Here is a 14,148-nt window from a genome sequence, read left to right as displayed (position 1 = left end):
ATGGTGAGCCTGTCATTTCTTGGGGATCTTCACCTGTCACAGTTAAGTTGATAGTGATTTCTGCAAACCTCTTCTGGTCCTCAGCTGCAGCAACTTCACAGCGATACTTTCCAGTGTCTGTGCGGCTAGCATTGAAAATAACCAGGGAAATTCCACCCTTGATTTCAGCCCGATTTTTTAAGTCTCCTAATAAAAGAGAAAATTTTTAGCATGTTGTGAACAGTTAGGGGGCATTCACATAGAGTAAAGTGGCGCTGATTCTGCCACAATAATTCGCGGCAGAATCAGCGCTGATAAAAAGACTCCTATTGACTTTGATGGGTTCCGTTTTCTGTGCTGAACAGATTGAAATCAATGGGAATCTTTTTATCAGCGCTGATTCTGCCGCGAGTTATCGTGGCAGAATCAGCACTACTTTACTCCGTGTGAATGCCCCCTTATAGGGAGACTCAAGTTCTAGTCATGTTATTAAAATGTTTGTCCAGTTTCTCGCCAGGAATCTGCACTATAATCATTTTTCTAAGACTCTAAGGCTCTTTTTCTAAGGCTGCATGAAAGTTGAAAGCATCCTGCTTTGGGTGCTAGACTACCAGTCAGTGAATAAGTCTGCAGCATAAAGACAGCACTGGATACTGAACTGAAGACTGCAACCTAAGGGTCAGTGCACACAGAGTTTTTTGGTACTGATTTTGACGCTGAATCCACCTCAAAATCAGCCTCCAAAAAAAGCCTCCCAATGGAACTCTGAATGCAGATTCAGCATCAAAATCAGCACCAAAAAAACTCCGTGTACACTGACCTTAAGGGTGCCTTCACACGGAGTAACGCTCTGAGCATTTTTCTACATTTTACATGTGTAAAAATACACGTGTAAAATGTAGTAAGCCATATTTTTTTTTCGTATAACGCGTGTCTTTTTTGCGCGTGCAAAAAGATGCGTGTTAAAAAAAAGCCATTGAACTGAATGGCTAACTACATTTTACACATGTATTTTTACACGTGTAAAATGGACAAAAAGCACGGAGCGTAACTCCGTGTGAAGGCACCCTAGGAAACAGGGCAGGCAGAAACACAGCCTTATAGGGAACACACCCCAGATAGATATGATCGATAAGTTAGGGTCACTGGAATCAAACAGTGTCTTCACCTCGTAAACCAGTGCCTCCGTTGTCGAAATATTGCCGTTTTTGTCAATATGCAAATGAGCATTTTGGAGCAAAGAGGATGTTACCACTTCCCTCTTTGGAGGAAAGACAATATCCTTGTAGCGTCAAATAGCTCGTCTGCATATTGACAAAAACAGAGATATCATGGCTACGAAGGCACAAGTGGAGAACACTGTTTGACTCAGATGACCCTAACCTATTGGGCTGACTGCGTTAATATACTGGATTTTGGTGACAAAATCCCTTCAATGGCAGAATTTCCCAAGACACTGATTTAGAAAATTGCTTATAGTGTAAAAACCTGCGCTATAATCATTGTTCTTGTAGGACTGGAGGCATACTTTAAGTCAAAGGAAACTGCAGAGATAGAAACGTGAAAAATTGTTAAGTAGTACAAACACAAACCTTGAATTATATTGTCAAAATAGACGTAAGAGGTGTCACTATTCCTGATCTTCTTCCACTCAATGCGCGGGTTGCCTGTGTTTGTGTGTTTGATCACACATGATAGCTCCACTCCTGGCAAGAGATAGAGATTTCAGAACAGATCGTAACGCTTTCCATTCCCCATAGTGCTGCCTATCTCTGACAATAACATCCTCCTTATATAAATGTTCCTTTATATTAACTTTTACCCCTAATTTTCCCCATCTCATATTACTACACCCCCATAATGTCCACTGAAGCCCCCTATATTTTTAACAACTAAGTTGACAGAATCAGGGGAACCAATGGCATTCTGCCCAGATCTAGAGCCAGCGCAGATGCATTTCCACAAGGACAATTTGGGACTCTTCGTGAACGCTTTTGCAATGACTCAGAATTTTGATTCTTACTTTGATATTCTTGAACTTCTGGATTTGTATTGGAGGAATATAACTCCACTGTGATCACTGTACAGCCTGCAAGTAAAAACAAAACATGTTAGGAGTTGGATGACAGCAAAAGCCACAGTTCATTCAAACCAGTGTCTGCAAATAACCAAGAGATCTGAACAATGGACCCACAATATGCTCAGAATGGCTTTCCGTGCCCTTCCCCCATTGCAGGAAAACTAAACAAAGACTGGAGGAGACCACTAGAGCTCTGTTACTGGAGGCAGGTGCTTACACTTTTAAAACTTGAAGACAACTCCTTTCTTGTGCCTGCTTACATCAGGATCACTACTTAAAGGGAGTCTACCACATTCTCCATGTATATTCAGGGGCACCACCATGTTACAACGCACATGACTCCTCCATACAGGACTACTCTCTCTGCTGATTTTAGGTGGAATCTGCGGAGACTTCGATGCAGATGTGAACCTAGCCTAACAAACATTTCCAAATTCTGGTAAAAATCAGAATCATGATCCTTTGATAAATTAATCACATAACTAAATGACTTGCACCGCCCTTGCTAAACTTTTTTTTTATTTTGCACTGATGGGAAATCAGTTAGTAATAAGGTTAAAGAGGTTATTCACAGGTCTTAGAAGGGTAAGATGGTGCTGAGGAGAGTATCTGGGGGCCTTAATCTTGAAGCTTTCATCTTAATCACAACACTTCATCCCACAATTATATGGTATTTAGTGGGCTCAGAGAAGGCTTGGCATGGCTGAGCAGCTGCTGCTTATAAAAGGTGGATAGATGCTGACTCAATACGAGCCAGCTTCAGGTACAGCCGGATATAGAAATGGGTTGCGATTTGAGTGCACCTTCTCAAGAAGAATTCTCTACAGGCCGGGGCTCCATGTTGTAAAAACGCAGTATTTTACATTACCTACAAAGTGGATGGGATTCTGGCTAATCCCATCCACACATTGCAGAAAAAAAAACCTTCAGTGGAAATGCTACGATTTGAAAAACGCTTGATTCGGGGCTTAGCCATATACTGAATAGTTCCATCAAACCTATGTGTCTCGTGAATTATATTTAGGGCTTGGTTTAAAGAAGTGAGGGGGAAGGGATAGGGAGGAAGCAAGTGTGCTCCTTAAAAACAATTGAGAGAAGAAAAAAAAAAAACAGCTGTGGAAGCCATTAACCCTTGCACTGAGGTAAAACTAACCCTGGGACATGTAGCGAACAATAACTAGCGGTGAAAATTGCAAAAAAGTCAGTGTGACCAAACTGTATCAAGGATGCTTAAATCTGCTCCCGAAACAATAATTTCTTGGCCCATTGTGAGTAAGATTGTGGGTAAGTGGAAGTTGTTCTTTACTTTCATCACAGCTGCCATTCCAGGTGGAAGGAAGCGCTTTCTATATAATGCATCTTACCTAAACAGTATGGCTACCATAAGATATTAGGAGTCAATTTCACTTTTTTTTGGAAGAAGATGGCAGGGTTGGGTTCATCCCCCTCACTTTACTATATGACTCTTATTAAATACTACTAAACAATAGTACTAAACACTAATCCCTAAACTTCCCTGCTACCAGCCAGTAAGAGAAGTATGAGGCACGAGCCTGGGGGAAGGGATCTTGTCAGCTGTCTTCTCTGATGTAGAACTGGAATCCTTCATCTGTCCAAGGAACTGACCAGGCATTAAGAAAGCTGTTATCCAGTCCAATAATGAACACATTCATGTGTGGAAATGTCAGTGGCTTCCCCCAGGGAGCTGTGATCTAGCTCCAACATCTCACATTCTCTACATGAAAGTTGTGTCAAATAACTACACAATAAAGACAGAAAAGTCGGAATCTGCATAGAACGTACTAGACCCCATAAATCCAATTAGATAGACAAACAAGCCAAACACCATGCGTTACTATTCTGACACCATATAAACCTCAGAAGATCCCTACTGAAACCCGTCTATATACTATTTTCACATCAACAAAAAAGGAAATGGTATGGGGAAGCGCAGGTCAGGATTGGTCACAGCCATGATGTACAGACACCATTGTTATAAAATAAGGGAAAAGAGCAAGCCAGGAAGCAGCCATCCGTGCATCCTATTCCCTCCGTGATCCCTCCATTCAATAATAAATCCCATACCATAAAAACGCAGCAGAATTAATGAGGGCATTATTCTCTGCTGGCATAGAACTAAAACAAACTCCCGATATGTCCCTGTAGTCACCACAGAGAAAGCCTGGCGTCCAGAGATAAGCACATATGCTAAAAGCAGAGAGCTGAGGCTTGTGGCATATACAAGTCCGAAAGCAGTTACAAAATGCAATACAAATAATTTTTTCCCATAGAAAATAGTTTATATCATGAGAAGTATCTGCATTTCTCTTAGATGATGGTAAAGTAAATCCTAGGATTATGGAATGAGAGATGAGTAACGCGTTTTGGGCTGTAATATGTTCCTTACATCTAAGGCCAGCGAGTAGACAGACCTATACATCATGCCAACCTTTAGCTATGTGTTGTGCTGCTGCAGGCAGAATATCCGACCCTCTGTCTTGAGCAGCTTGTGGCATCTTTCGTCTGCGTCGGCCATTTGCCATGAATCATCAGGTGAATGTTAGCAGGACGGAAATTATCGCAGTCACTTGACTTTATTTCACATTTTGGGGAGAATATGTCCAGCTGTGCATTCAAGCCCAAGAATGAGGCAGACAATAGAAATCTATAGAGGACATTATGGTCTGGGGGGTTTTGAGCTGTCCCCTATACACAAGGCTGATGCTCGCCTTATCCTCTATTTACCAGGGTCTTATCACTTCTCTCCTCACTTCATCCTCTTACAGGCTTATCCATTTCCCACCCTTGTCTCTCAGACTGTACAGACACACTAGACAATCACACAGATTTCCTGTAATAGGGATATATTCCTGAAGAGCAGCGCACAGACTTATGCCTACCATCTTCTAGAATATTCCTAAGGCCTCATTTGGATTGCCATGCTATGACTCAGTATTGCATTGACTCACAAAAAGGCCAATAAATGGGATGTCTAATGTCCCTCTACATGCCTGTAACTTTACACAAAAGCTTTTACTGTGGGATCATGGCATGTTTCATTACATAGACATCCAAATAGTGATCTCTGTAGACATGGGCATGCGCAGTCGGCTCTACTAGTGTCCCACTGGCAGGAGCCAACTGCACAGGCGTCCAACGTGACGCCGAAAAAAGACGAAGAAGGAGGATCCAGCAGAAGATAGAGGCAGCGCAGGATCCTGTTCTCGGGCAGTGGTGGGGACGCCCCCATCACATTTTCAGCACTGGGGCCCGCCCCCATCGCTGCCAGATAACTAATTTACATACCGGTAAAAACCGGTATTACTAAGGAACGACAAGGCGGAGACCACGTCTAAAGGTAAGAGACGAATAGCCTTTCTAAAGGCTATTCCGACGTGTTATCTAGAAAAAAAAGTTTTTTAATGGTAGAATCCATTTAAACTAATACTTCCCCTTTTTTTGGCTCCTATGTTTCTACAACAGTGGTTCAATTGTGTGCTGTGTGTAGAAAGGCTTAAAAGTTCCTTCAGATATCAGGTCAGAGTCATGAAATGCACAATATGAATCAGCCGGTCAGAATAGAAGTCATGTGGCCAATGGCAGCCCCAATATTGGAAGAATAAACTGTTTGATGTGACCCTCCCCCACATATTTTATCTACGTGCTCCATACACAGTTACTGAGTGAGAGACAGAAACAGCTCTCAATACAGAATAAGAGATAAGAATAAGAAGATGATGGATTTCATAGAAAGGAGCCAAAACTTATTAATGACACAAATACTGCCAGAAATTCAACAGTTGTCCGAAAGTTTAGTTATGTTAAGAGACCCCTTTTCTTGTGATCAGTGGGTGTCCCAGACGTAGGACCAAAACCACACACAAATGTTACAGAATTCAGTCTTACACAGTCACTCCTACAAATACAAAATTGAGTGCCAAGGCACATACAGGACCACCACTTAACTCAAAACAGAGAGGGGAGCTAGTGAGCCAGTGATCTTGGGGTTGGGGGCTTTCACCGATCATTTATCACTATTCTGTGGATAGGTGATAAATGTTTTTCAAGGGACAGCTTCTTTTTGAGCCTTCTTTACATCCTGAGACTAAGGCCCCAAGTTTCGAAAAAGCAGATATTTAGTTGCAGATTTTGCTGCAGTGGTTTAAACATGTGGATTTATACACATATTTATATATGAATTCAGCGCACTATCTGCTTTCCCGTTTTGTGCCCTCCCAGTGAAGAGCTATCGGTGCCAATACCGTAGCTGTTCACTGTCAGAAGGGTGTTTCTCACAGTCAGTCAGGAACGCCCTTCCTCACAGTAGCGCCTGTTGCGCTGTACTGTTAGAGCAGTGTGGAACGCCTCCCTCCCCTCCTGATAGTACTCGTCTATAGATAAGTATGGAGGGGGGCGTTCCTCACCATTCAGCGTCATGGCTGGGCGGTAAGCAACGCCCCCTCTCACAGTACAGCGCAATAGACGCTGCTGTGAGGAAAGGCGTTCATGACTGACTGTCAGAAACGCCCTTCTGACAGTGAAGAGCTACGGTACCAGCCCCGACAGCTGTTCACCAGGGGGCACAGAACGGGAAAGCTTTCTAGTGGTGTATTACACTGCATGTGCCCTAGGAGGTGAAAGGTCCTCTTTAAGCCAATGTCAGGAGTGGAGTGAGCAGAAAGTAGAAGTATAATATAAATATATATAATATAAATACATATAAATATATTTCCCTTTCCTTTTGTGACACTTCAGGGTTTTGGCTCAAAAAACGCAGCAAAATCTGCAACAACAAAAAAAAAAAGCAGCTTTTCTGCAAAATGAGGCCTTAGTTTAAGACTGAAAATCTGTCCTGCTGAAAGATCTGAGGATGTTTGGGCCCTATTACACAGTCCACTATTCAGTGCTATTAGCAGCAAAGAGGGTTCCTATTAGCTAATGAGTGCCGATCAACAGGTTTTTTTGTTGATCAGCTCTTCTGCTGGCTGAGATATGGGTGTCTAGTACATCCCTTACAATGTATTAGTCTAGAGTCTAGACAATCCGCTAGATCAAACACACAAATCAGCAGCACAAATCTGTCCTCTGTACTACCGTAATAGTTTTCCACAATGTATCAGTCTAGACACAGAACTATGAGGATGGGTTGTCACGGGGTGATTTGTGTTTTTCTGGTACTTAAAATAAAATGCTTTTTAAAAATAAAAAAAAATTAAACACAAAACACATAAAAAACACAGCAGCAGCTGCACACAACGACAAATATAGAATACAAATCTTCTCATTATAAAATACATGCTTATTCCCACTACATTTTTCACCTGCAACAATACACCTTGTGAGAACCCAGCCTTAAGCACACAGGGGACTGTCTACTGAGGATACAATCGTAACAAACAGCAGTATAAGCAAAAAAGTAGGTCACTTATTCAGCCTTTGTATAACAGTAAGCAGAGGTATTAAAAAGCTGAGAAAAAGAACATAAAGTCTATAAGATCGCTTGGCATTAAAATTGTCATTGTACAATGATTAAACTAAAGTTACTTAAAACTCTCAAAACCGAATGAGATTTGTATTCTGGAGTGGCGTACCTTACACCTGCTCCTATGTTAGCCGTAAACATTTCAATATGTAGTATCAGGCGGTAAGACTGTCAAAAATCCAAGAGTAAAAAAATAATCATCTCAGATACTAGAGAAGATAGGAAGCATGCATGGAGACGGCTGACAATGACCTCATGGTGGAGGTACCAGGCAGAGACAACACAATGAGGTCACTCTGTGCAGGGAGGGTTCTGTATCAGTGGAAAGACTGTAATCAGCCAGAATATGAGACAGGCCAACAAGTCTCTAAATCCCTTGTAATTCCCTCCCCCCCCCCCAGTGCAGAGACTCATTCAGCAGAGGTACCAAGTGGACAGCCTTGGACACACTCTCAGCAGACAGTACATGGCTAGAGACTGAAAGCACCACTTACATTTTCATATTCTTCAAAAATACTAGACTGTATGACTAAAGATACACAAGTGCCTATTTACATTGTCAGATAAATTGCCCCTAACAAACACAGAGAGAATATACAGCAAGTCCTTTACACCTGATACCAATGTACCAAACAAGCACCTTTACCTCCTCCACTATGTCACCGCTATCTCCTTATAGATTGAAAGCTCTTGTGAGCAGGAAATGTCTGTGTGAAATATGCCAACGCTATATTAAAAATAATAATAATCGTCATCTCTTATCTTTTCTCCTTGTATAAGGCAGGAAGATGCTCTGCTGACCAACAGTGATTTTTACACATTATACAAGGTGTGACTAACAAGTAATATAGATATGATATGATATTAAGAGTTGTTTGTTTATATCCTCCAGATATATAGTTACACAGATTGGCTAGATGAGAATATAACCATTATAGGAAAGATACATTTGAAAAGTCTTTTTTCATAGGTAGAATATTTGAATGTTGTTTTTAAACATGTATGTCATTTTATGTAATTTTGTATAAATTTTAATTGTGTGTGTAGTTTTGAGGATTTTGACACTGTTTGTAATCCACATTATGGGGTTAATTTTATTGTGTGTTGCGAGTCTACACATAATTACCTTATGGTTTGGTGTGGCTACAAATAGAGACAAACTCCTCAGTAGTGCTCAGACACTGAGGAAGGATTGTTATCTGAAACGCGTCTGTCTGACGCAGGCTTTTCCTGTGCATTGCCTGCTGTTTTATTTACATTGCGATAACAAGAAATAAAGAAGACTTATATTGGACTTTCTTATCTCGTTGCTGGATGATCCTTTGTATTCTATTTTGGTGACTAACAAGTAAACCAAATATCGGTCAATGCTAGATCTCTACAAACATGGCTTTACCCTTATAGTAGCTATGAACTTTATGCCTCTCTCTTTGTCATTTTGGATGCTGGCAGCTTTATTGATTGTACAGCACTGTAGAATATGTTGGTGCCATTTAAATAAAGGTTATTATTAATATTGACAGGATTCTGTCATTCCTCCTTAAGGCTAAGGCCCCACTGGGCGGAAACACAGCGTTTTTGGTCATTGGCTGCGTTTTACAGTACCAGCATAGTGAATGCAATTTTTTCTAATCCTAGCCCCACACTGCGGGAAAAAAAACGCTTGAAAAACGCAGCATGTCAATTATAGTTGTGGAAACGCTGAGTTTTTCCTCCATAGATTTCTATGGAGAGTGTGAAAACCGCAGGAAAACCGCAGCATGATAAATGTGTTGCAGAAACTCCGCAGAAACGCTACGGAAAAGCATCAAAATCTGCAGACAAAAACTCACGGTTTTGCTTGGTTGAGGCTAAGGTTAATTCGAGCAAAAACGCAATGAAAAACTCAACAGAAAACTCAATAGAAATATGAATTTCCGCAGCACAAAACTGAAAAAACGCAATGAAAGCCGCACGTACATGCGTTTTTTTCTGCAACATAAAACACAGCGTTTTCCGCTGCGTTTTTTTGCTGCATTTCCGCCCAGTGGGGCCTTAGCCTAAAGGAGTATTTGAAGACTATGATATTGAGCTCTACTTCATCTTCTTAGGCCAGTGAAATGAATGAGGCTGATCTGTAACATGAAGCACAGTCAATATACAATGCACGAGGATGTACAAGGTAAATAGTGAAGAGTCCACAGCAATCAATATCCTAGTCTTGGAATACCCCTTTAATAAGTGCAGCATTGTGTTACCGCGTTGTCCAGTCCTTTTCTTCAGCCCTCTTCAGTTTTGCCAGGATCATGAAGGCCGATGAGAAGACCTATAAACTGCTGGAACTACAGCTAAATTGGGAATGTTATCAAAGTCCACTCACCAGAGCAGCTAAAGCTTGGCAGAAATATTACTAATGGTAATACATGTGTACCACAAGCTTCAATGAAGCACTCCAGCAGAAAGACTGTTCTCCTTCCCTGCACCCATCACTCTATTGTCTACCCCCCCTCCAGGCTTTGTTCATGTATACTGAACTCATATCCTTGCATTCCACATTCTCCTCAGCTCATGATCAAACTCCAGCTACAGACTACTAGATCTACCTGCGGGGCTTATGCAATTATAGGAAGTCAGAGACCTATGCATTAGAGTAGTTATTCTTAGGCTAGGCCATAAATATCTGTTAGATAGACAGCCCACAGCTCTCCACCATGCAGATCAGCTCCATCAGATTCCCATACTATACTTGGTTCAGAAGCAGATGGCACTGAACACTGTACAGTGGCCAGGACATCAAAGGTGGCTAAGCTGCACTAACAAAACCTAGCCACTATACAGTTAAGTGGGCGTTCACACTTGCGCCCATGTCCACCCGCAGGGTCTCTGTCCTATTTCCCAGAGAAACTGGATAGGGGACGGCTTCCCGGTGGTCAGTTTTAAAACCCAGTCATTTGAATGGGTTTTAAAAACAAACTGCCAGTGTCCATATGCAGCCTCACTGTGGGGAAACCGTTTTTTTGGGGGGGCCAGACACAAAGTCCTGCATGTCCGACTTTGTGTGTCCGGCAAAAAAAGAGGCTGCTTACAGACACCAGTGGTTTGCTTTCTAAATCCGTTCATAATGTGCTTTAAAACTGGGCGCCGGGAGGCCGTCCCCTATGCAGTTTCCATGGGGAATAGGATGGAGACCCGGTGGGTGGTCACAGGCAAATGTGTGAATACCCCCTTACTGAGCTATCTGCTTCCAGCTCCGTAAACTGTAAAGTACAGGGAGCCTCAGATAATACATATAGGCATATTTTTGTAACATGTTGGCAGATCTTAAACTCTGCACCTTTTTGGTCAAAATTCATCTACTTATGCCCCACATCCTTGTTGAGCTGTGCACAAAGTGCTGGAATAAGGTGACTGGCAGAGTGCTGGAGTCCCAATATATCAGCCCCAGGTTTCTGACGTATGTGTGGTCCAGTGCGGGTCATGAGTAGGCCTCAGCCCAGGTCTGGGTCCTGGGCTCATTACTGCGCCATAAAAGGCTGCAAAGCTTGCATTTCTGGGCAGATCCTGGGAGTGAGAGGCGCCTGCGACTGTGCTGAGATACTGAAAGTCTGGTGAGACCGTACTGTACTATTTTGTTTGTTTGTGTGGCTGGTAGTAAGCCACACGTATAGTTAGCTTCATGCTGTTTAAGTTAGTGCTCGAACGAGCAGGGTTTTGTTTGACGTTTTTCCTGAAGTTAAGGCTGTATTTTATTTTGCTTATTCTGTACCTGACGGTTTATTTATTTTGCCATTTTTTCTAAATAAACATGTCTGAATGAGATTTTTTATCCCTGTCTCTGACTAGTTGAGTCTGCACCATTACTGCTACCTTCCCCACAGTGCCTAAAACTGTTAATAAATGTGATGTTAACAATACATGCTGGTTTTTTGTCACAAACTACACCAGAACTGTCGTGCCTCTTTAATTACTAAATTTGCTCCAATCTGTGTAGGTTAAGGGTCCAAGGCTGGAGATGCAGATACTGTATTTCAGCTGTAAATAATGTCTTTACGATCTGTAAATGAAAGAAGTTGATGAATCTTCACAGGAAAAGCAATGTCATAACAAAGAATGAAAACATTATCCTGCGTCAAGAGGAAACATCAATCATACGATGAACCCTGGAAATAAAGGACAAAATGTCAAGAAAGTACAAATGCTATGAGGTCTAATGTATAGTTGCTGCATATGTTAGCAGTTGTTCACACGACCGCTGGTGACTGTCAGTAGTGTCTGTTTGTATTACCCATTACAAGATTTTAGGAATGGACACTAGCAGAACCGTCACAAATCCGTTAAAAGTTCAATTGATCTTAATGGGATTTTACCTGGTGTCCGTTAGTGTCTTTTTACACAAATCCGCCATATGTTCACTAGTTCTCGTGTATAAAAAAAATCCTGCATGCAGAACTTTTGCGTCCATGAAAATTAACGGTGTTATGATGGACGTCAAGCGTTATTTTTTAACATTAAAGTCTATGGATAACAGTAGCGCATGCTCAGAAAGCAGAAGCAAAAAACAGACAGTATAAAAACGGACACTAACAGACACTAATGTGCCCATTTTTTTTACTGATCCATTAAATGCAGCTCAGTTTTTTTTTCTGATGGAAGTCCCAATTGTACGTTCCACAAAAGAAGACAGCTGAGCAGCAGGACTGGAGCGCACTGGGAGGACACCAGGGACAGGTGAGTATGTTTTTTTTATCTCAACTCCCCTGTCCTAATTAAAAAATAAAGCATTGAGAACCTCTAGAACCCTTTCTTGACATCCATTGTCTTAGTACGGAAGATGCCAGGTGTTTAAAGATGGCAGCCACTTGGGAGCCGGGCGGCCACCATAGCCCCCGGGTGTCTGCTGTTTTATACAGCCCAGTGATGACACTGAGCTATGAAGTTCGCCATTCTGACAGTGGGGAGATATCTTTGCCAAAACTAACGACACCAATATTTCCACCACTGGGGCACATACTGGGAAAGCTGACAGTGTGCTGAATTCAGATATTATAAAGCGTACTAACTTGCTTTTTGTGTCATATGAAAGAGGAGATTCTCTTCTTTCATGTGTATGCAGTGCTATCTAAATTTTTCCAGAGATATCACTGGTTGAAAACACAGTTGGGAATAGGATATTTATATGCAGCTGTATAATATATATGATATAAATATCCTAATCCCGACTGCGTTTACAGCCAATGATATCTCTGGATATAATTTAGATAGTACTGCAGCCTTAGTGTACCCTAATTTTCTCTACATATTACACAGCCACTTAAAGAGGACCTTTCATGGTTTGAGGCACAGGCAGTTCTATATACTGCTGGAAAGCTGACAGTGCACTGAATTCAGCACCGTCGACTTTCCCGATCTGTGCCCCGGGTAAAGAGCTTTCAGTCCCGCTACCATAGCTCTTTACAGTCAGAAGGGCGTTCCTGACAGTGTGTCAGGAACGTCCTTCTCCACAGCAGCACCTATCGCGCTGTACAGTGTGAGCGGGGAGGAACGCCCCCCTCCCCTCCTGATAATAATCGTCTATGGATGAGCACTGTGAGGAGAGGGAGGGGGCGTTCCTCCCCGCTCACACTGTACAGCGCAATAGGTGCTGCTGTGGAGAAAGACATTCCTGACACACTGTCAGGAACGCCCTTCTGACTGTAAAGAGCTATGGTAGCGGGACTGGTAGCTCTTTACCCGGGGCACAGATCGGGAAAGCAGACTTTCCAGCAGTATATAGAACTGTCTGTGCCCAAACCCATGAAAGGTCCTCTTTAAGGGATTCTATCATTAAAACTGCATTTTTTCTCCCTAACACATAGGAATAACCTTAAGAAAGGCTATTCTTCTCCTACCTTTAGATGTCTTGTCCGTGCCGCCGTTCAGTAGAAATCCTGGTTTTCTTCTGTATGCAAATGAGTTCTCTCGCAGCACTGGGGGCGTCCTCAATGCTGTGAGAGAAATCTCCAGAATATAGTCATCACTGGAGATTTCTCTCACAGCATTGGGGACAACCCCAGTGCAGTTTGAGTGCTGGGGACCGCCCCCAGTGCTGCGAGAGAACTCATTTGCATACAGAAGAAAACCGGGATTTCTACCGAACGGCAGTGTGGAGAAGACATCTAAAGGTAGGAGAAGAATAGACTTTCTTAAGGCTATTCCTACGTGTTAGGGAGAAAAAATGGGATTCCAATGACTGGACCCCTTTAAACATTCAGCTTTTCTGATGCAGTATTTGAAAACAAACCTTGTGTGATCATAAAGGGAATGAACGTACATAAGGCAGATGGCACTTCTTTACTTTTTTTCAATCCACTCCCAGTTTTAACTTCAAAAAGTGCATCTGAAAACCTAAATGTGTATCTTTACCCTCAACATGCAAACACACCCTACAGGTGCCGCCATATGCAATGTCTCCATCTGAAACTGGGTCTGTCGGTGAAATACTGATCGTCTGCTCAGTTGTGCAGGGTTATGCACTCCAGTAACAAGGAGCAGGCAACAATTAATGTTACACTTTAAGTAGAATCACAGGCATAGGCCGTGCCACTACGTTTGGCTTCACCCTAACTATGTGAACCAGGTTTTGAATGTA

At 42.2% G+C, this 14,148-nt stretch overlaps 1 protein-coding gene across 1 annotated transcript in view; it reads right to left on the bottom strand.

Annotated features, from left to right (window-relative positions):
• Positions 1-14,148, bottom strand: part of JAM3 (junctional adhesion molecule 3) — a 43,004-nt gene that overhangs the window by 11,967 nt on the left and 16,889 nt on the right. Inside the window, exons 2-4 of the mRNA XM_075280160.1 lie at positions 2,003-2,068; positions 1,572-1,685; positions 34-186 (exon numbers count right to left, since the gene is read on the bottom strand). Coding sequence (XP_075136261.1) covers positions 34-186; positions 1,572-1,685; positions 2,003-2,068 — 333 coding nt within the window. The remainder of the gene's footprint in view (positions 1-33; positions 187-1,571; positions 1,686-2,002; positions 2,069-14,148) is intronic.

The sequence above is a fragment of the Leptodactylus fuscus genome, chromosome 6 (genome assembly GCF_031893055.1).
Source record: "Leptodactylus fuscus isolate aLepFus1 chromosome 6, aLepFus1.hap2, whole genome shotgun sequence".
Lineage (NCBI taxonomy): Eukaryota > Metazoa > Chordata > Amphibia > Anura > Leptodactylidae > Leptodactylus > Leptodactylus fuscus.
The sequence above is the reverse complement of the archived record's forward strand: the minus strand, read 5'-3'. Positions and strand labels throughout refer to the sequence as shown.